We start from the raw sequence: 20,985 nt of genomic DNA, 5'->3' as shown, positions 1-20,985 counted from the left end.
GTTTTGAGGTTAAGAATCGACTGTAATTTGGGAGCTCGGTCTTTCACGTCCACTCAGCTCGTTAGCAACACGTGACCCCCCCATCAGATTATACTTAACAACACATGTAATGTACAAATGTATTATTTTTAAAAAGAACAATTTAAAATAAATGTGATCTTTAAGTAATTTATTGTATATAACAGCAATCAGAAAAAAACAACATTAATTTTTAGTAATAGCAATTCCCTCAAGACTACAGTTAATGAATGGAACTGAAATAACGATTTGACCTCAGGTAAACAATGACACTTGTTTTACTTAGTGTTCCTTTACAGCAGAATTGATCTCTGTTGCATCACAGAATCATTATTTTCTAGTGTATCCCTGAAAATCTGCTTTGAAACAATCTACATTGTATAAAGCACTATAGAAATAACAGTGACTTAATAATGTACGTAATTGCAAACATACAGTCTAGATCAGGACTTTATAAAACAAACTTATCCTGCCACTGATTGCTCCCTCGGCAGTTTCCTGTGAGCAATAAAGTAAATCTTCCTCCAGGTGGTGCTCAGAGACTGTTGAGCTGCATACAAATCTGTGGTCTGTCTCATCATGACTGAAGTTAATGTGTGTGTTTCTATATACAGACAGAAATTAAGATTAGAAAGAGAGAAAAAGTTTACAGCTGTGTGAGTTAAAGACAGAGATAATGTGAGTGTGTTTCTTTCTCAGTTATTTCCTACAGGAAGCTGTTTAATCTTACACAGAGAGACTGAACTGTCAGTATAATAACACTTAAATCCAGCATAGAGGGGTTCAGTGAATGTGCTCTTGAATGTGTGTAAGTGTGTGAGTTCATGTGTGTCAGAGACACTGTAAAAGGACAGACGACCAGCTGGTGAGTTCAGATACACTCCTACTCTGTGAGAGAATGAAGAGACAGATATATATGTGTTTTCATTATTGTGCCTGGCGGTTAAACTGTCATCAGTACAGTTCAGACACCAGGACTTCCCACTGCATCCAAACCTATAGTCATTGCTCCATTCTTTCCTGCTGATTCCTTTACATGTCACTGATATGAAAACCTCAATTTTCTTGCTCCATTCAGCCTCCCAGTAACAGTGTCCAGTCAGACTCTCTCTACACAGAACCTGAGGACTGTACTCATAAAATCGTTCTGGATGATCAGGATATAGCTGCTTTACATCTACACGTGTCACCTTTCTGTTCCTCTCGGAAAAAGTGAGATGAGGGCTTGCTGTGTTTGAATCCAATGTGAGATCACATGCATCTGAACACAAAAAGCGTGATTATAACCTTCATAACAAAACAAAACAATGACTAAAGTGTGTGGTTGTGAGAACCACACAGTGACAGTTCAATGGCTTAACAAAGGTATTGAATAATAAAATAATTAAAACCTAACAATTCAAAACTTACATGTGTTGTTAGGTTTAGGGTATAGAAAATATTGTTTGTTTAATACAAATGTCTGGTGTGTTTGTGACCTACATTTATGTGGTCCTGTTGTAATCCTGAACTCTCCTCCATGATCCACACTATAAAAAACAAGAAACACATTCAGGATGGATAGCATTTCAACTACAAATGCAATGTGGTCTCATGCGTTTTTGACTACCTCTGTATGTGGTTTCCGTTCACAGAACATTTTAGGCCACATTTTCACCTGACAATGCATAAATTAAAGAACACAAGATGCAACATCTCATTTCCATAATGACCAACGCAATCTACCAAAAGGAGCACAAATGTGGAAAATGAGTGGAAAAAATTCTTTCCCTTATACCACAAGCTCTCTGTTCTCAGCGGTGCCTCCTCCTGGCAGCAACAATTGCGTAACCATGTCAAGTGCAAAATGGGTTAACACATGCTTTTTTGGGCGGTAAATAACTGTACAAATACTAGTAAATTGACTACCGCAAACCTTAGTAAATCATGTTGCTTTATTTTTTTAAATACTCTCTCTTATAAATTTTGCATCTGAAAGGGACACTCCTACAAATGCACATGCAGTAAGGTCAGATGAAAAAAATACAGTTTCCACATTTTTCAGTGCTAAATTTTCTCTGTGTCTTAAGTAATTCTGACATTAGCTTTTTAATGCAAAAGCGTGTTTGCGTTGGCACAAATTGTTAGTAAATCTGGCCCTTGGTGCTAAACATACCTGAGTCTCTCCAGTCTGTAGTTTGGATCAGAGAGCAGCTTGACTAATGATTGTCCTGGGTGATTGTAGCTCAGATCCAGCTCTCTCAGGTGTGAGGGGTTTGAACTCAGAGCTGAAGCCAAATAACAACAACCTTCCTCTGTCACCATACAGCCAGATAATCTACAAACACACACAAACACTCACTTTCAATTTTCTACCAACTTCTATCCATCCACTTCCTAAAGATCTTAATTTGTCGTAAACTCATGCAAATCAAATCAGTGGACAGAACAGGACCCCCTGTGTAAATTATTGGCTGGTCTTTCTTTTGGGTATCAAATTTTAATGTGGAGATCATTAAATCAACTTATCATTGTTTTATTTCAAAAGTTCCAGTAATCTGAAAACTCATTCAAATATGCAATACCTGACTATTTTTGGTCAAGACTGGCTGCCCCATAATTTGAACATCATTGTAGTATCAGACACTGATATGTCAACTTATTGTATCTGCACCAGTTTTAAGTTTAGTCAACTAAATCTACAATATGTCTTATATTAAACAAGCCTTTATATTAAAATGAAACAAAACCACATCTAATAAAGAAACAAGAACATGGTGGTCTTTTTAAACAAGAACATGGTAATATAATATGTATTCTTTATAACAATTTGCTTATAACATTCTTCATTCTTTCAAGCTGACATATTATTTATATAAATTAAATTTAAAATTAAATCCTTTTTAGCAGTGAGTGATTTTCTTTCTTCCTATTGTTGCTTAATTAACATTAATGACACACAGACAACAGCAACTAAATGAGGCTACTGTCCCTTTAAAACCAAATGCATGGATGCAATATACTAATACATATCCAATATTCTGCCAACTGTTTACGTTTGCTTAACATAACCAAGTGTGTTTATGTGAATACTGGTCAAAACAAACAATTGTGTGTCTTTTCAATATGTGTCTTTTTCTGTTCATGTGTGATAAAACACGAAAGAGAATTCACTACTTGTGTGCTGTGTGAGAGGCACTTTTCTGTGTGTGTGATTTGGGCGTGTGGACTCAGAAAACCAGACCAAATTCAGTTCTCTTTCACGTCATCACGCTTTTCAAATTTATCCATATCCCTGCTCTTCTCTTACTCCTGGATGTTGACATTTTTGAACGTTTTATCAGATGTGCAGCAAGTGTATGCTAGTTTATGTCCCGCAGGATAGATGGATATCTTCCCAAAATTTAACATTTTCATCTTGTTTTTATTTGTTGACGAAAGTGTCAGTAGATTTTGAGCATAGTTTTTGTCATTCAAAACGATTTATTTCGTTATCCCTTTTTTTGTCTGTAAAAAACTCAGGACTCAGGTCCAGCTCTTTCATTGAGTTTGATGATTTTAAAGATGAAGACAAACTTTCCAAAGCATAGCATTCTGATATATTTAAACTGTGCATCTAATCAGTCAAGTAGGTTTTTATTATGTCTGGACCAAATTATATTTTACTGTACATCACAAACCTCAGTATGTTGAGTTGACAGTGTGAATTCTTCAGTCCATCAGAAAGCAGCATCACTCCTAAATCCTGCAGGTCATTGTTGCTCAGGTCCAGCTCTTTCAGTGACTTTGATGATTGTAGAGATGAAGACAAACTTCTACAGCACTGACCAGTTAGATTACAGGCATCAAATCTACAGAACAAAATATGGTTTCAAATATTGTTTTCTGTGTTCTACTGATCACATATTGATCAAATGACTTAGGGTTGGGCAGTAGGAAATATCTGTTTACATTTTAAAACGTTCATTTTGCAATTAATTGTAATAATCCAGTGAGATTAAATCCAGAAGAACTGTGGCAACGTCTCCAAGATGTTTGAAGAGACCTACCTACAAAGCTACCGTACTGTTAAAAGTTTTAGGCACTTGTGTATAAATGCTGTCAAAAATAATGGCATTGTCAGACCCCTGTGGACTGTTTTGTGTGTTTCCTTGTGTATGCCCTTATTTGGACTTTCCGTTTCCGTTTCTATTTATTACGTCATTGTTTCTTTGTCTTGCCCTGATTGGTTCCTTTTGTGTATGTAAGTTTGGTTGTGTCTAGTCAAGTTTGTCGGTGATTATATTGTCATACTGTTTACGTTCTTTTGCGTTGTGTTAGTTTGGATTTCCCTGCTGTGCCTGTTTGTTCGTGCCTTTATGTTGATTTATATAAAACTTTCCTGCACTGGACTTTCTCGTCTGCTCCTCCTTCATCGCATACCACGACGCCCTGACAGGCATACATATATTTTATTTATCAATTAAATTCTATTAACTAAATTAAATCAACATTTGGTGTGACCATCCTTTGCATTCAAATCAGCTTTTGCCCTAGGTACACTTGACTAGTTTTTTCAGGTAGCTTTGCAGGTAGGTTTTGTTTAAGCATCTTCAAGACATTGCCACAGTTCTTCTGGATTTAGTCCGTCTCAGTTTGTTCTGTTTCTTCATGTCATTCCAGACAGACTGAATGACGATGAGATCTATGGAACAAAAATAATGCCAAAAGTATTTGAAATAAAAAACTTGTTGAATTACACAACTGGGAAAAAAAATGCATTGCAATTAACAGTGCTTACATTTTAATGCATTGTATTTTCAGGGGTTGCATTTTTGTGCGCTGCATTTTAACATGGTTGTATATTTAAGTAGTGAATATTTCAATCGGAAACATTTCACCAACTTTTTCACTGTTAAAAATTCAATAATTAATATTCACCTCACAAAGTCCATTTCCAAAATATTCAGTTTGTTTAATAATTCCAACAATAACATTCGTCAGACAATTTTCGGTTATAGCAAAGCGATATGTGGCCAAGATGGTCCAAGCGGTGAGTATTAAATACCAATTAAGACATAAAACCGAACTTTACTTCTTCAATTGCCTATAGTAATATGTCATTTCTTCTTACCTCGTGTAAACATGATCTTCTTTCACTGTAACGTTACGGTGATATAACGCAATAAATGTAACACATCACATCCAGTTTTCCTGTAGTTGGCAGTTATGTTACGTTTTAGAGAAACCAACGTAATTCGCAGAGAACGACTTGTCTTTGCTATTGACTTTTATTTGCAACAAAAATGTGCACTACAAAAATGTTTTGTTGTGTTTCCAGTCCAAATACTGTAGCATAAGATTCTTAAATCGAGAAGTTTTTAGTAGACAAGCAACAAGTAGTCTATTGTTTTGTTTTCTGGGAAAATATATATATATATATATATATATATACATATATATATATATACAAGTCGTTCTCTGCGAATTACGTTGGTTTCTCTAAAACGTAACATAACTGCCAACTACAGGAAAACTGGATGTGATGTGTTACATTTATTGCGTTATATCACCTTTAACATTACAGTGAAAGAAGATCATGTTTACACGAGGTAAAAAGAAATGACATATTACTATAGGCAATTGAAGAAGTAAAGTTCGGTTTTATGTCTTAATTGGTATTTAATACTCACCGCTTGGTCCATCTTGGCCACATATCGCTTTGCACAGGCCTGTTGATGAAGCCGTTTACAGCCACTAGCACCACCTGCTGGTGAGGACGTCTAACAGCAGATGGTGATCTTCTACCGGTACTCTACTGCTTTTCCTGCAGTTCCCGGATGTGCGCTGCTAAGAGCTGTCGAATTTGAACCACTGAATTTTCGGAAACGAATTTGTAAAGTGAAATAAAATTAACCGAAAATTGTCTGACGAATGTTATTGTTGGAATTATTAAACAAACTGAATATTTTGGAAATGGACTTTGTGAGGTGAATATTAATTATTGAATTTTTAACAGTGAAAAAGTTGGTGAAATGTTTCCGATTGAAATATTCACTACTTAAATATACAACCATGTTAAAATGCAGCGCACAAAAATGCAACCCCTGAAAATACAATGCATTAAAATGTAAGCACTGTTAATTGCAATGCATTTTTTTTCCCAGTTGTGTAATTCAACAAGTTTTTTATTTCAAATACTTTTGGCATTATTTTTGTTCCATAGAGATCTGATCTCTGTGTGGAGCACTGGCTATTCTGAGACTCCATGTGCAAACAAAAATCTCACTGGATTATTACAATTAATGGCAAAATGAATGTTTGGAAATGTAAACTGATATTACCACAGCAAAAGAAAAGAAAAAAAACTGTCTTAAAACTTCTTTTTTTTGTGCTGGTAAAAATACTTGATATATACAAATACAATTTTTTTTCATGCCAGAAGCATCTGGAATGCATCTCAAACCACCTCCTTAAGTGGTGTGAGTGATCAGATTGAATACGTTTTGGAGGGTATTTAAATCTTGTCTTTTCATAATCATTTACATACTGAATCAGTAAAAATGCATGAAGCGGACAAATGTGAAAAAGCCCGCTGATATGTCAGCTTACTGTGTCTGGACAAAATTAAACTTTAATGAACATCACAAACCTCAGTATGTTGAGTTGACACTGTGAACTCTTCATTCCATCTGACAGAAGCTTCACTCCTGAATCCTGCAGGTCATTGTGACTCAGGTCCAGCTCTCTCAGTGAATTTGATGATTGTAGAGATAAAGACAAATGTTCACAGCACTGACCAGTGAGATTACAGCCAGACAATCTAAACAAATACAAATATTTTCACTAATTAGTCAAGAGCTTCTGCCTCATTTGAGCTCCTCAGGATTTTGTGATCTTGAAATTGCAAAAATTTATGCAAATTCAACTAATTTCTGCATTACAGATTGCATATTTGTCTTGTGTCCACTTGCTAACCTGGGGGAAGAAAACAATATTAGCTAAACAAAATTTAGCTAATAAATTTTGAAGCCCAAACAAATTGATCAATGTGTATAACGGTTTGGTTAACAAAACAAATTGTAAAATTCTAAATAGCAGGGTTTGACAGACCATAGGAAAGATCAGGATTTAACACCTATTAGGTTTAAAAGATTATGCATATTTTCAAACTCATCCACTGGTTAGATTATTATCATGGTGGTATAACTAACTTTAGGTATAGAACTTTGTGTTAAGATTAGTTGAGAATTCTTCTCCCCACAAGAACTCTGATTAGGATTACTTTTTTTATGATTACAGAAATCTAATACCCTCAAACAACTGCTCAGCCAAATATAGGAAAAACATGATTTTAAAACTGCTTAACAGTGTTTTAAAAGGAAAAAAATGTTTCAAAACAAGAAGTAACAGATACATGTCCAATCATTCAAAATGCATAAAGAGGATGAATGCAAACAGCCCCAATGATACATCGAGTGTCTGGACAAAATTAAACTTTACTAAACATCACAAACCTCAGTATGCTGAGCTGACAGTGTGAACTCTTCATTCCATCAAACAGATGCTTCACACCTGAATCTGACAGGTCATTGTTGCTCAGATCCAGCTTTCTCAGTGAGTTTGATGATTGTAGAGATGACGACAAACTTTTACAGCAATGACCAGTGAGATTACAGTCAGCAAATCTACAGAATGAAATATGGTTTAAAAAAAAAGAGGAAATGGTGGATGGATAAAATATTGTTTTCTGTGTTCTATTGATCACATATTGATCAAATGATTTAGGAGCTGTAGCTGGTAAATAAATGATTGATGGATTTTTCATTCAAATAATTCACAAAATTCTAACCTTTCATTGATATTGGGGGAAAATCTTATTATGAAATAAATGTTTTTCTAGTTCACACTGGTCACAATTATTGGCACCCCTAGAAATTCTTATGAGTAAAATATCTCTGAAATATATTCCCATTCATATTTAAAATTTTTAGCACATCAGGGTGGAGCTTGGAGCATGAAACTGTCCAGCCATAATGTCCTGTTGCACAGGATTTTAAATATGAAACACAAAGGCCAAATTTCCTTTATGTCCATCACAATGAGTAAAACCAAAGAACATAGTTCTGATGTGCAGAACAAGATTGCTGAGCTTTACAAAATAGAAAGTGGCTGTAAGAAAAGAGTTAAAGCATTGAAAATCCCCATTTCCACCATCAGGCCAATAATTAAAAAGTTCCAATCAACTAAAGATGTTACAAATCTGTCTAGAAGAGGATGCGTGTCTATATCGTCATAATGGATGGTGAAGAGGAGACTTTGAGTGGCCAAAGACTCTCCAAGGATTACAGCTGGAGAATTGCAGAGATTAGTTGAGTCTGGGGGCCAGAAAAAAAAAAATTAAAATAGCCCCTACATCACCACATGTTGTTTGGGAGGGTTTCAAGAGAAATTCCTGCTCGCCCATCCAAAAACATCCAGCATATTTAGTTGTCAGATTCGACTAGAACTTCAAACAGGACTGGCTTCTATGGTGAGATGAAACTAAAAAACAAACTTTTTGGTAGCAAACACTCAAGATGGGTTTGGTGCAAACAGGGATAAAAAGTAACACCCACATTTAAATAAACTGCTGGATATTTAATGTTCTGGGCTTATTTTTCTGACAGAGATCCTGGACATCTTGTTTAGATACATGGCATCATGGATTCTATCAAATACTAAGAGATAAAAAAATTCTAAACCTGACTGCCACTGTTAGAATATAAATTTAAGATAAAATTTAAGAAAAAAACACAACTTGTCTGGAAAACACTGTATTCAAAATTATTTTGCAGACCCCCTGGCTATGAGTCACAAACCCCCAAGGGTCCACGGGCCCCAGTTAAAAAACCCTGCTCTAGTGAGAGTCATTTGGTTTAATGGGGATTAAAAATAAGGAGTGGGCGGATTTTTATCTGTGTAGGGTTGTTGTGTTCACACACTGCCAACACACATTTATGTCCAAACACCATGTAAAAGTGGATTTTGCATAGTAGGTGCCTTTTAATACTCACAGAGCTTTTCTGCAGTTCACCACAGCTGGTATCAGTCTCCTTCTACCCTCATCTGATGTATTGTATTTCTTCAATTCAAACTCATCCAGCACCTCCTCTGATATCTGAATCAAGTAGGCTATTGTTGAGCAGTGAGATGGAAAGAGTTGATTCACTGAGTGATTCTCAGATTTCACAAACTCCTGAATCTCTCTGTATAGAGTCTGATCCTTCATTTCCAGCAGACAGAGAAACAGATTGATGCATCTGTCAGCTGAGAGATGTTCAGCATAAGTTTTAAGTTTAATGTTAAGGAATTCATCAGTGTGATCTTCAGTGTCCTGTGCAGTTTCTTGTGCTGGAAGGCCTTTCTGTTTGGAGCCTGCATGTTTTCTCTGTGTCAGCATTTTCTCTGTGTCAGCATATAAGTTTTAGGTTTAATGAAAATGAATTTATCAGTATGATCTTCAGTGTACTGTGCAGTTTCTTGTGCTTTAATGTACTGTCTGATACTCATGATGGTCTCTGAGCTGTTTACTGTCTGTGTCAATAGATCCATTAAAAGCCTCTGATTGGACTCCAGTGAGACACCCAGCAGGAACCGCAGGAAAAGATCCAGATGTCCATTTTTACTCCATAAGGATTTAATAACTATGGCTTCTAATACCTCATAAAGAGAGTTTTGCCAACTGTGTATTTCACTCAGAAACAACCTAAGTAATTTATCATTCTTGACTGTATGAGAGTAAAACACAAAGAAAGCAGCTAGAAACTCCTGAAAGCTCAGATGTATAAAGCAGTAAACTTTTCTCTGATGAATCACAGATTCCTCCTTAAAAATCTCACTGCAAATCCCAGAATAAACTGAGGTGTCAGTCACATCTATGCCGCTCTCAATCAGGTCCTCCTCATAGAACATCACATTGCCCTTCATCAGCTGATTCAAAGCCAGTTCAGCAAGTTTCACAATCACGTCTCTGTTGGACTGCAGGAGTTTTTCCGGATCTCTCTCATCATACTTCTGATTGCTCATGTTGATCTGAGTCAGCAGGAAGTGGATGTACATTTCAGTCAGAGTTTGAGGGATTTCTGCACTGTCATCTTGTTCCAGGAGGTTTTGAAGCACAGTGGCTGAGATCCAGCAGAAGATGGGTATGTGACACATGATGTGAAAGCTCCTTGATCTTCTAATGTGTGAGATGATTCTGCTGGCTTGATGCTCATCACTGATTCTCTTCCTAAAATATTCCTCCTTTTGATGCTCATTGAATCCCTGAATTTCCGTCAGACGGTTGATGTATTTTGAGTGGATGTGATTGGCTGCTGCTGGTCTGGAGGTGATCCAGATGAAAGCAGAGGGAAGCAGCTCTCCTCTGATGAGGTTTGACATATCAACACACCCACTGATGAAGACTCATTCACATCACTAACTTTCTCATCATCATCATCATTTGAAACATTCAGTGTAATTCTGCTTTCATCCAGACCATCAAAGATAAACACAACTTCACACTCCTCATAAATCTCTGAGCTCACATCTTGAAGTTCAGGATGAAAGTCCAGCAGAAGTCTGTGAAGACTGTACTGGTGATCTTTAATCAAGTTCAGCTCTCGAAATGGAAGCACAAACATGAAATCTACATTCTGATTGGCTTCTCCCTCAGTCCAGTCTAGAATGAACTTCTGCACAGAGACGGTTTTTCCAATTCCAGCAATGCCTTTAGTAAGAACAGTCTTGATTTTGTCTTTTTTCTGCTTTCTTTGCTTCTTATATCCTGGTTGATGTAAGGGTTTAAAGATGTCATTGCAGTAGATTGGAGTGTCTTGTGTTCTGGCTGTTTTCTCCATCTGCAAAACCTCATGTTCTTTATTCACCCCTTCACTCTCTCCCTCTATGATGTAGAGCTGTGTGTAGATCCTGTTCAGGAAGGTTTGATTCTCTTCTAGTTTGATTCCCTCAAATAATCTCTCATACTTGTTTTTCATGCTAGTTTTGTGTTGGTCTTTGACTCCCTGTATGTCAACGCTGGTCAAAACGGGCAGTAATTTGAACACATCCTCTCGCATCACACTGCAGAAAAGTGAAATGAACAGTAAAACTGAAAAAGCATTTAAAAAATGTCAGCGTCTTATTAGCTTTCCTGAAACAATACATTTTTTATTGGGCGATATGTTAAAAACATTTTAATTCAAATTAAAATGTTATAATAATCCATCACATTATGTCAGTCAAGCACAGTTGGTAATAATTACGAAGCCATTTCCTTTTAGTTCCTTTGCCTAGTCTAGTTTTCTTAGTCTTGTTTTCCTAGCCTGTTATCTCGTCTTGTTCAGTCAGCAGCCTGCCCTGGATTTTCATCGCCTGTCATGGATTTACCTTCGTCTTGCCGTTTCGGACTCTGTTTGCACCTCGTGTGAACTCTTGCATGTCTATTGGAATACCCTTTTGCCTAGCCCCCTGGATTACGTTCGCCGTTGATCAACCCTCGCCTGTCTTGGATTGTGTTCTGTCCTCATATACCTGCTTGCCGATGTTTGACCCTGCCTATTTATGACCATGTCTCTGTCTCGTTTCAATAAAAGCTTGCATTTGGATTCGCCCGCTTCTCGCCTTGTTCCCTCCATACCAACAACAAAGAATATTGTTTAAATGGTGCACGTCAATTCTGCATCTTTCTTTTTGTGTGTATGAGACAAAACGATGGCTCGTGTGCCTTCACACTAGAGTTTACAGCTCGTAAAATACAGGTACACTGATGAACTGAAAAATAAAATTATAATAATATTATAATAGATTATAGTAATGCTGCATTTTTTGTCAGTAACGGCGTTGTAACGGGGAAAACAGCAATTCGTTTGATTGCTTAACGCAGTTAGTAATGCCATTTATTATAACACTGTTATTCCCATCACTGGGCATTACACATTAAAAAATATCTTGCAGGGCAATGTGTAACACCCCAAAAATCTTTGATAACTCGACAATCACAAAAAATATAGTAATGACTGCATTTTGGTTCCCTTAGTTTCTGCAGCAAACTGCAATGTTACTAACACTGTGAGATTTCTGAGAGAATGTAGTAAAATATCTTTTTATTAAAAAGTAAATAAATTTATTATATATTATAATATTATTTTTATTAAAATAACCGATTGTTACGCTAGACAAGGCCCTTCTTTCTCGGCTGGAATCGTTTGAAGCCGTATTTAAACTGCATTTTGGAAGTTCAAAATGGGGGCACTACATCAGTCCATTATATGGAGAAAAATGCTGAAAAGTTTTCTTCAAAAAACATAATTTCTTTACAACTGAAGAAAGAAAGACATGAACATCTTGGATGACAAGGGGGTGAGTACACTGTATGTGAATCTTTGTTTTGGAAGTGGACTTCTCCTTTAACGTTAGTGGATGAGGAGGCTCTGGCTGGTGTGACTGCATGGGGGCGGGGCTAATTTGCATATTCATCCCCGTAGTAAATGAGGCAAGGGGGGTAGAGTTACATTCAAGCTGTTTTAAGGCATGAGAAAATTGTTTTTAGAAGAAAAAACATTTAAATATGTAATTTCGAAGATCAAAGATCAAGTTTTAAGGGATACAAATTTTGACTACAGGGGGACTTTAAAGTAACATTAAAACCGAGCAAGTATTTCTAATACGCAAAATACCGCTTTTATCATAAAACAGGAAAATGGGAGTGCCATAAACAGTCACATTACATCAAATTACCTCATCTTTTCCGGTCAAAACGGACTGTATCCACACCAGCAGTGTGCGTATGATAGGATGTCTGCAGAGTATGCTGCTTTAACAAATCGCGCTGCTGTTCATTGTGTCTTTAAAGCAGATTTGTAGCAAATAACAAATATTGACACAGACTGTATATAAAGATCGATTTAAGAAACGCTCTTTGATACAGAAACATGTCCTGTGCAAGTTATTTTTCATGTTTAAAATACAAGCAATAACACAGTTCCCCTTCAGGAACTCGAGCCGCGTCGAAACGCTTTGGGAACGCCTTCAGCGTGACCGCGCTCTGAATTACGTGTGCAATCAAACCAATGGAAGAACGAAACGTCACAGGCGGGTGACGTCACTGACCAGGAAGCATAAAAGCACGTGCGCCAGAACGAGCGTCAGCTTCTGTCTTTCAGCAGCGCTCTGTGTTTGTGTCTGTGCTGTTCCCTTTTTGGTTGCTAGTTTGCACCACTTTTATTTTGGAACAGATGTCGAAAAAATCTGAGAAAACCAAAAACGTTAGCAAGCCAGGTTTTAGAGCGTGTGTTCCTCCCTGCTCTCGTTACAACCCGAGCGGGGATACACACGCTCTATGCGTGGCTTGCTTGGGAGCGGAGCATGCGGCATCGGCCCTCGAGCGGTCCGATTGCCCGCATTGCGACGCATTGCCGATGCGTCTGCTCCGCTCCCGGAAGGACCTCTTCTCCGCGGAGGGGTCCTTCATCAGCGTTCCCCGCGGGTCCGGTCCCGCTACCGCCGAGGCGGGGCGGCGGCTGCACTCGTGGGGTTCGCAACTGGATCTGGTGGAGGGTATGGAGACGGGTGACCCCCTATCTTCTGCCTCACCCACCAGATCCGCTGCCCGGCCTTCGGGATCGGAAGCCCGCGCTGCGGTTTCTTCCCCCCGGGGGTCGGCCTCCACGCTCGCCATATCTTCCTCCGAGGAGGTTGACATGGTGAGTGTGGATGAGGCTGCAGCACCTCAGTTTCCCCAGTACGAGGAGCTACTGGAGGTGGTGACTCGGGCGGTGGCCAAGCTCAGCATCGATTGGCCCGCCGAGCCATTAGTTGAACCGCAGAAAAGTAAGCTGGACGAGAGATTTCTGCGGTCTCGACCACCTCCAGCACGCCGGAGCCTTCCGTTCTTTCCTGATCTCCACACTGAGGTGTCGAGATCATGGAATGCACCCTTCTCGTCCCGCTTGTTCATCCCCGCTTCCTATAATTACGGTTATGTGGCGGGGTTGGATGAGCGAGGGTACAGAGCGATGCCTCGGGTGGAACAGACGCTCGCGAGCTATCTGTCCCCCGAGTCTGCATCGTCTCTGAAGGCTCCGGTCTTGCCCTCCAAGCCGCTGCGAGTCACCTCAGCGCTGGTGGGCAAGGGGTACACGGCTGCGGGTCAGGCTGGTGTGTGTCTGCACACCATGTCGGTGTTACAGGCATACCAGGCTGACCTGCTCAAAGAGCTGGATGAGGGTGAGGAGATCAAAGATAGCGATATCTCTGAGCTCAGGAGGACCGCTGATTTGTCTCTCCGCGCCACTAAGGAGACCGCCCGTGCCATTGGGCGGTCTATGGCAGCCCTCGTGGCCGCGGAGAGACATCTCTGGTTGACCCTGTCCGACATAAAAGAGAAGGACAGGGTCTTCCTTCTGGACGCCCCCGCTTTCACCTGCTGGTCTGTTCGGCGACGCCGTCAATGCCGTCGTCTACAGATACCAGGAGGCGCGTAAGCAAGCGGCGGCGTTCCAGCGGTTCCTCCCTCGCCGTCATCCGGCTCGCGGGGCTGCTGCGACGGAGCAGCCCCAGCCGTCTACCAGCTCCTCGTACCGGGAAGCTCAGAAACAGAGCGTGGCCACTCGCACTCCTCCCCATCGAGAGCGAGTGGTCAAACGCTCTAGGTCGAGGACCTCCCAGGCTAAGCCCGATCTGAGGGTCGTGCTTCAGTCGAAGAGGTCCTCGACCAAGCGGTCCTGACGGGTCGGGACCGCCGGGGGCAGCCCCATCTGGGGGGAAACGGGTAGCACCGCAGTATTCGGTGTCCGGGTCCCCCCCCGTGCCCCCGGGAGATCGCCCTGCCAACCCTGCCAGTGTTTCAGGGCGCAGCGGTCTCCAGCGAGCATCCACCCCAGTTTTTCCCGCCCGGCAACGTAGCGGGGCTGGGGAGCTCGCCACCCCCGCGGGGGTCTCTGGGACCGCTGGTTCAGGTGCTTCCTGCCGGGCAACCGTTTCAGGACACCGTTCCAGCGGTCCCCTTAACACCAGAGGCCAGCCTCGAGAGGCTGGTTCCCTTAGTAGATCATTTGGCAGCGTGGAAACTACTGCCCAATGTGTCTGCTTGGGTCCTGCATACTGTAGAGCGAGGTTATCGCATTCAGTTCGGCGCACCACCTCCACCGTTCAACGGGGTCTCTCCCACTCTGGTGGGCCCCGAGCAGGGTCTGGTAATGGAACAGGAAGTAGCCACTCTCCTGAGGAAGGAGGCCATCGAGGTGGTCCCTCCTCACGAAAGAGAGTCCGGGTTCTACAGCCGGTACTTCATTGTTCCGAAGAAGGATGGGGGCCTGCGTCCCATTTTAGATCTGCGTCTGCTGAACCGCTCAGTCAAGAGACTGAAGTTCAAGATGCTCACCATCAAGCAAGTCGTGTCTCAGATCAGGTCCGAGGACTGGTTTGTCACGATAGATCTAAAAGACGCATATTTTCACGTCTCCATCCTTCCTCATCACAGGAAGTTCCTGAGGTTTGCTTTCAGGGGCGAAGCTTACCAATATCGGGTTCTTCCGTTCGGCCTAGCACTCTCCCCCCGCACTTTTACGAAGTGTGTGGATGCAGCTCTGGCTCCTCTGCGACTCCAGGGCATCCGCATACTCAATTACATCGACGACTGGCTGATCCTAGCTCAGTCGGAGATGGAGGCAGTTCGGCATCGAGATGTTGTTCTCGCTCACATGAAAGCGCTGGGGTTAAGACTGAACGCCAAGAAAAGTGTGCTTTCTCCATTACAGAGGACCACTTATCTGGGCGTGGTGTGGGATTCGACCACGATGCAGGCACGTCTGTCTGTCCCTCTCTGTGGCCCCTTCTTTCCTGGACTTCGCGCCAGGCCTTTCTAAAGCTTTCCTGTTTCCAAAAGCGGGTTATGTCCCTAAGGTCCCCACCTCGACACCACGGCCTGTCGTACTCCAGGCCTTTTGTCCTCCCCCCTTTCGGGATGCTGACCAGCAGAAGCTTAATTGTATGTGTCCAGTGCGAGCGCTGGATGCATACGTCCACAGGGCTGCCAGGTGGAGAAAGTCAGACCAGTTATTTGTCTGTTATATTCCCCCAAAAAGGGGCCTCCCTGCTTCTAAGCAAACTTTAAGTCGCTGGGTAGTGGACGCTATCCTTTCTGCTTATGAGGCTTCTGACCTCCCTCCTCCTTTAGGGGTCAGAGCCCATTCTACCCGGAGCATGGCTGCCTCCAAAGCTTTTCTTGCTGGGGTTCCCATGCAAGATATTTGCAACGCTGCGGGATGGTCCTCACCTTTGACCTTTGTTAGGTTTTATGAATTGGACCTGCGGGTCTCGCCTGGTACCTCTGTCCTTTGTCCTAGCACATCCTAGGCAGGGACTAGGGGTCTGGCGGCGTGGGCATCTCGTTCCCAAAGCGTTTCGACGCGGCTCGAGTTCCTGAAGGGGAACGTCTAAGGTTACGTATGTAACCCTGGTTCCCCGGAAGGGAACGAGACGCCGCGTCTCGTAGCCATCCTTTCAACAAAAGGTAATATTAGGTGAACATTTTACATTTTAAATGTAGCCTACATTTTAAACAGAATATTGTTTGTTATATTTTCAACAAAACAATATTTGCAATGAAATCCGCAACGATTCAATTTAAAGGGGGACATTTTATCCCTTCAGTCTAAGTGGGGGTACTCAGAAGAATGTTAAATGCTCCAGGGCGTACGCCACTGTAAAACGTTTGAGAACCACTGGTTTGGATCATATTTACTGAAAGGTGCCAAAACAAAAATAATATAAAAATAGGTAACTATTACAATAAGTGCATGTTCTGTGAAGAATAAAGAAACAGTCTGCACTTTACATAGAACAAGTGCACTCCAAGACTGGGATAGGATAGTTTACCCATAAAGTATATTGCAGTATCGCTAACACTCTATGTATCACCCAGCAATACTCTCCTCAAAATCAAGACAAACCATGATCATTACAGTGCACAGAAATCATTACTAACTTACCAACATAGTTAAAATAATTTAACCAATTAATCTATATAATGAATTTGACTTTTTTTCATCATGATATGTGATTAGATAATATATAATATCTTCATATTTAATATCTAATATTTAATGCTTTAAAAAGTTTAAAATGTACAGCAGTTAATCATGCTTATACTCACTCAGTGTCAGAAGTCACTGCTCCATCACTGAAATTAAAAGGCTGGTGCATGGATACATCACTCTTCACAGACACACAGCTGGGTTCTGGAGATGCTGCTTTATGTGTGTGAACATCATCCTCCTCCTCCTCTTTCTTCTCACAGTGACCCATTTTGTAGGCAGTGCTGTAAAAAGAGAAAAAGTAAATATTAAACAATTAAATTTTAGATTGCTTTTCCAATTTCTATATATATGAATTCCTAGCCATTTACACTAATGCTGAACAATATATTACAAAAGCCAACTTGAATTTTACCTGCAAGTATTGCATGGGTTAAAAAAAAAAACAACAACAACAAAAATGTAATTAGATGAAAACTCAAACCTTCTTGGCATTTTAAATCATTTTACTACTATTTTTATTTTGAGAAGTACATTCTATTGTACCATAGTAATATATAAATGATATGTACACATAATTATGAAGAATATTAACTGAACATCTCAAACGTCATAAATCCACATCAAAAATAAATTCTGTTAATCTCTAGTATCTGTTCTACATCTCATCCAGATTGTTTACATACAGATCTCTTGTAATGTTTGGTTGATATCTCCTTATATTTAGATAGAAGAAGAAAATTAATTTTAGCCTCCTATCCTATTTCCTTTCCCATGATTCTATCAAATATCTGATTAAATATTAAAAGCTACATAAAATTATAAGACATCTACATTTGAAAAAAAAAAAAAAAAACATAAATCGACCTTGCATATGCTTTCTCCTCCTCCTTTTTTCCCCCACTTCCATCTTGTAAGTGTGCTACATCATGAAAAAAAATTAGATTTTAGTGTTTATACATCATCTTCTATGTACAAATATTGAAAAGACAATATTGCATAAACTTTCACAATGTTCAATATCTTGAGAACATTTCACTATAGCAGATAAATTATGTTTATACTCACTCAGGGTCAGAGGTCACTGCTCCATCACTGAAATTATTAGGCTGGTGCATGGATGCATTATTCTTCACAGACACACAGCTGGGTTCAGAAGGTTCTGCTTTATATGTGTGAACATCCTCCTCCTCCTCTTTCTTCTCATAGAGGCTCATTTTACAGGCAGTGCTTTAGACATAAACAAAAATATACAACTGAAATAACTTTAGACGTAAAAAAAAAAAAATGAATAATGAAAAAGGAAACTTCTTTACAAATTCTATTTGATTATATTTGCGGGGAGCAAGATAGCCGGAAATTTTGCCTCCAATTTATGCTTGTTCACAATTTATGTGTTCGTGGGAGAATCATACCTGGAAAACTGGGTTGGGCGACACTCGAAAATGGAGTGGAAGAGAGGAAAAACTTTCCTGTTCAGGACTTCAAGTGCAGGTCAGTTACATCTGTAAACAGATTATTGTAGTTTACTTTGCTTACTTAGTTAAGCACTAAACTGCTAGCAAATGTTAGCAGTAGCAGACAATTACTGCAAAATTACCAAAAGGACATAATTACTATTGTAAAGAGTAGGAATTTAGCAGATATTCACATTGTTTTATAACAGGTTTAGAAGGCAGACAACAACCGTGGTTTTACTAAAAATAAAACCAAAAACCATGGTTACTAGGCTATAGTTAAACTGGTAACTGGTAAACTGGTATATAGTTTCACCATGGCATTTGTAGTAAAACTTTGGTAATACAAATGGTAATCCATTTGCCAAAAAACCATGGTTGCTGTACTTTTACCCTAGGCCTAATAAAACCATTGTTATTTTTTCTTATGACAAAACATGACCCATGATAATGCAAAAACATGTTCCGTATTAAGATTTTTCTATAAAGATATACTGTAATGTAGCTATTATTATTATTATTATGTCAGGGAAAATGAAGAGAGTAAAAAGGTGTGATTTATGTGATGATGATGATGGCCATAGAAAAAATGTTGTTGTCATTGATTTCAAAATTTGTTGTGGGGTGTATGGGATGGCCTGGATGAGTGTGAGATTTCCCGGCTTGAAAGTTTGTCCCAGTCCGCCCCTGGTTTAGCCTGTATTTGCTCCCACTAAGTCAAATAATGAGAAAGAACCAAATTGCATATGACAGCTATGCAGATGATACCCAGATTTACCTAGCCTTATCACCAAATGACTACAGCCCCATTGACTCCCTCTGCCAATGCACTGATGAAATTAACAGTTGGATGTGCCAAAATTTTCTTCAGTTAAACAGGGAGAAAACTGAAGTCATTGCATTTGGAAACAAAGAACACAATCTTTACAACAATTAAAACCAAAAACCATGGTAACCACAAATTAACCATGGTTTTACTACACTAACCATAGACTAACCATGAAAATTATTTATTGCACACTGAATACAATGAGGTGGTTGTTTTGGAAGAAGGTGGAGACAGTTCTGTTTATAACAGTAAATGGCTCATGGGAAAAGGGACAGGTACAAGAAAATTAGTGAAAAAAAGTAAACAGACACAAACTGAGATGCAGAGAGATATCATGGAAAATGAAGAGACTGAAAAGAAAAATGGAAATGAAGGTGCAATTAAAAAGAGAGTCTTTAATTATTTTAGGTTTTAACCCTTTTTTTAAATGTGATGGCTTTTCAGAATTTGTTGTGGGAGTATGGGACGGCCTGGATGAGTGTAAGATTTGCCAGCCTGAAATGTTGTCTCAATCCTGTCCTGTTCTGCATAGTGGTTGTTCTGCCTTAAAACATTCATTAGCTAACAAAATTTTAAATATAAGTTACTTTGTATTACTGTGTCAATATGATGTGAGGTCCAGTTACTAGCGTTACACTAAAACAGGCAGTAGTAATGGGTACTTTTAACTTAAGTACATGTCAGAGCTCATACTTCTTTACTTTAACTTGAGTGTGGTCAGTACTTCTACTTTTACCAGAGTATTTTTAAACATGAGTATCTGTACTTCTACTTAAGTGAAAGATGTGTGTACTTTTGCCATCTCTGCATAGGTATCAACATGTGATATACTCTTTTAGATCATCAAAAGATGAATTCATAGAGACCAAACATGACGTAGGTGAGGTGCCTAGTGATCTATCATAACACATGCATAAAACAGTACAATACCAAAGAGAATATATAAGGACAGGTATAACACAGAATGACCTGAAGATATGAGTGTTTGTTCACAGAAAGGTTTGTCTAAGAATTAATGAAAGAAGTCATTTCCTATAGCACTATGTGTCTGTTTTAGAGAGAATTAAATAGAGGGGAATTCTCTTTACATACTCTTAGGTCATAAAGTTAATCAAAGGTGTCTTGGTTACCATGGTAACCAGGGGCCTGGGAAGAATATTTTCAAATGCTTTAGTTCTGTGATTATTTGTTAAATCTAATGAACAATTGTGTGTCATCAGACTGTATTTGTTCAGCAAGCAACTAAAAGTCTGCCAACAGTAAGAAAAGCCCTCAGTAGAGAAACTAAAGCATTCGAAAATATTCTTACATCACAGTAGGATATAAATATAAGCATTTACTACGCAGACTTACATGGATTTACCAACGCATGAAAAATACATTCAGAAATACCTTGGTTCAAACCTACCTTTGTAAATAGATCATCAAACAACCTCCATTCAGTTCATAAATCCATTATTTTTCTAGATAACAGAAATAAACTGATCTACAGTTCATAAACTGGTTTACATTTTTTGCAAACAGCTTTTCTCTCCTGGTGTCGTTCGTATTTTTCCTTTCACAAAATGGGAGTCTGCTGAAACAGTTCTGTTTTCACTTTAGCTTCACAATGCTTTTATATAACAGTTCAATAAACAATAAGTTAATATCTTAAGTTTTAGAT

General features: G+C 39.4%; 1 protein-coding gene across 1 annotated transcript; it reads right to left on the bottom strand.

Annotated features, from left to right (window-relative positions):
- Positions 1 to 310: 310 nt before the first annotated feature.
- Positions 311 to 20,985, bottom strand: LOC127179505 (NACHT, LRR and PYD domains-containing protein 3-like). The gene is given in 13 exon segments (XM_051133052.1): positions 311 to 1,279; positions 1,501 to 1,547; positions 2,174 to 2,335; positions 6,629 to 6,799; positions 7,494 to 7,664; positions 9,033 to 9,352; positions 9,505 to 10,401; positions 10,404 to 11,082; positions 17,156 to 17,320; positions 17,904 to 17,958; positions 18,105 to 18,266; positions 18,452 to 18,541; positions 20,731 to 20,985. Coding segments are annotated over 9 exon segments (3,165 nt in total). The 5' UTR covers positions 17,308 to 17,320; positions 17,904 to 17,958; positions 18,105 to 18,266; positions 18,452 to 18,541; positions 20,731 to 20,985; the 3' UTR covers positions 311 to 713.

This window comes from Labeo rohita, chromosome 17, assembly GCF_022985175.1.
Source record: "Labeo rohita strain BAU-BD-2019 chromosome 17, IGBB_LRoh.1.0, whole genome shotgun sequence".
In the NCBI taxonomy this organism is placed as follows: domain Eukaryota; kingdom Metazoa; phylum Chordata; class Actinopteri; order Cypriniformes; family Cyprinidae; genus Labeo; species Labeo rohita.
This window is presented reverse-complemented; position numbering and strand designations above follow the sequence as displayed.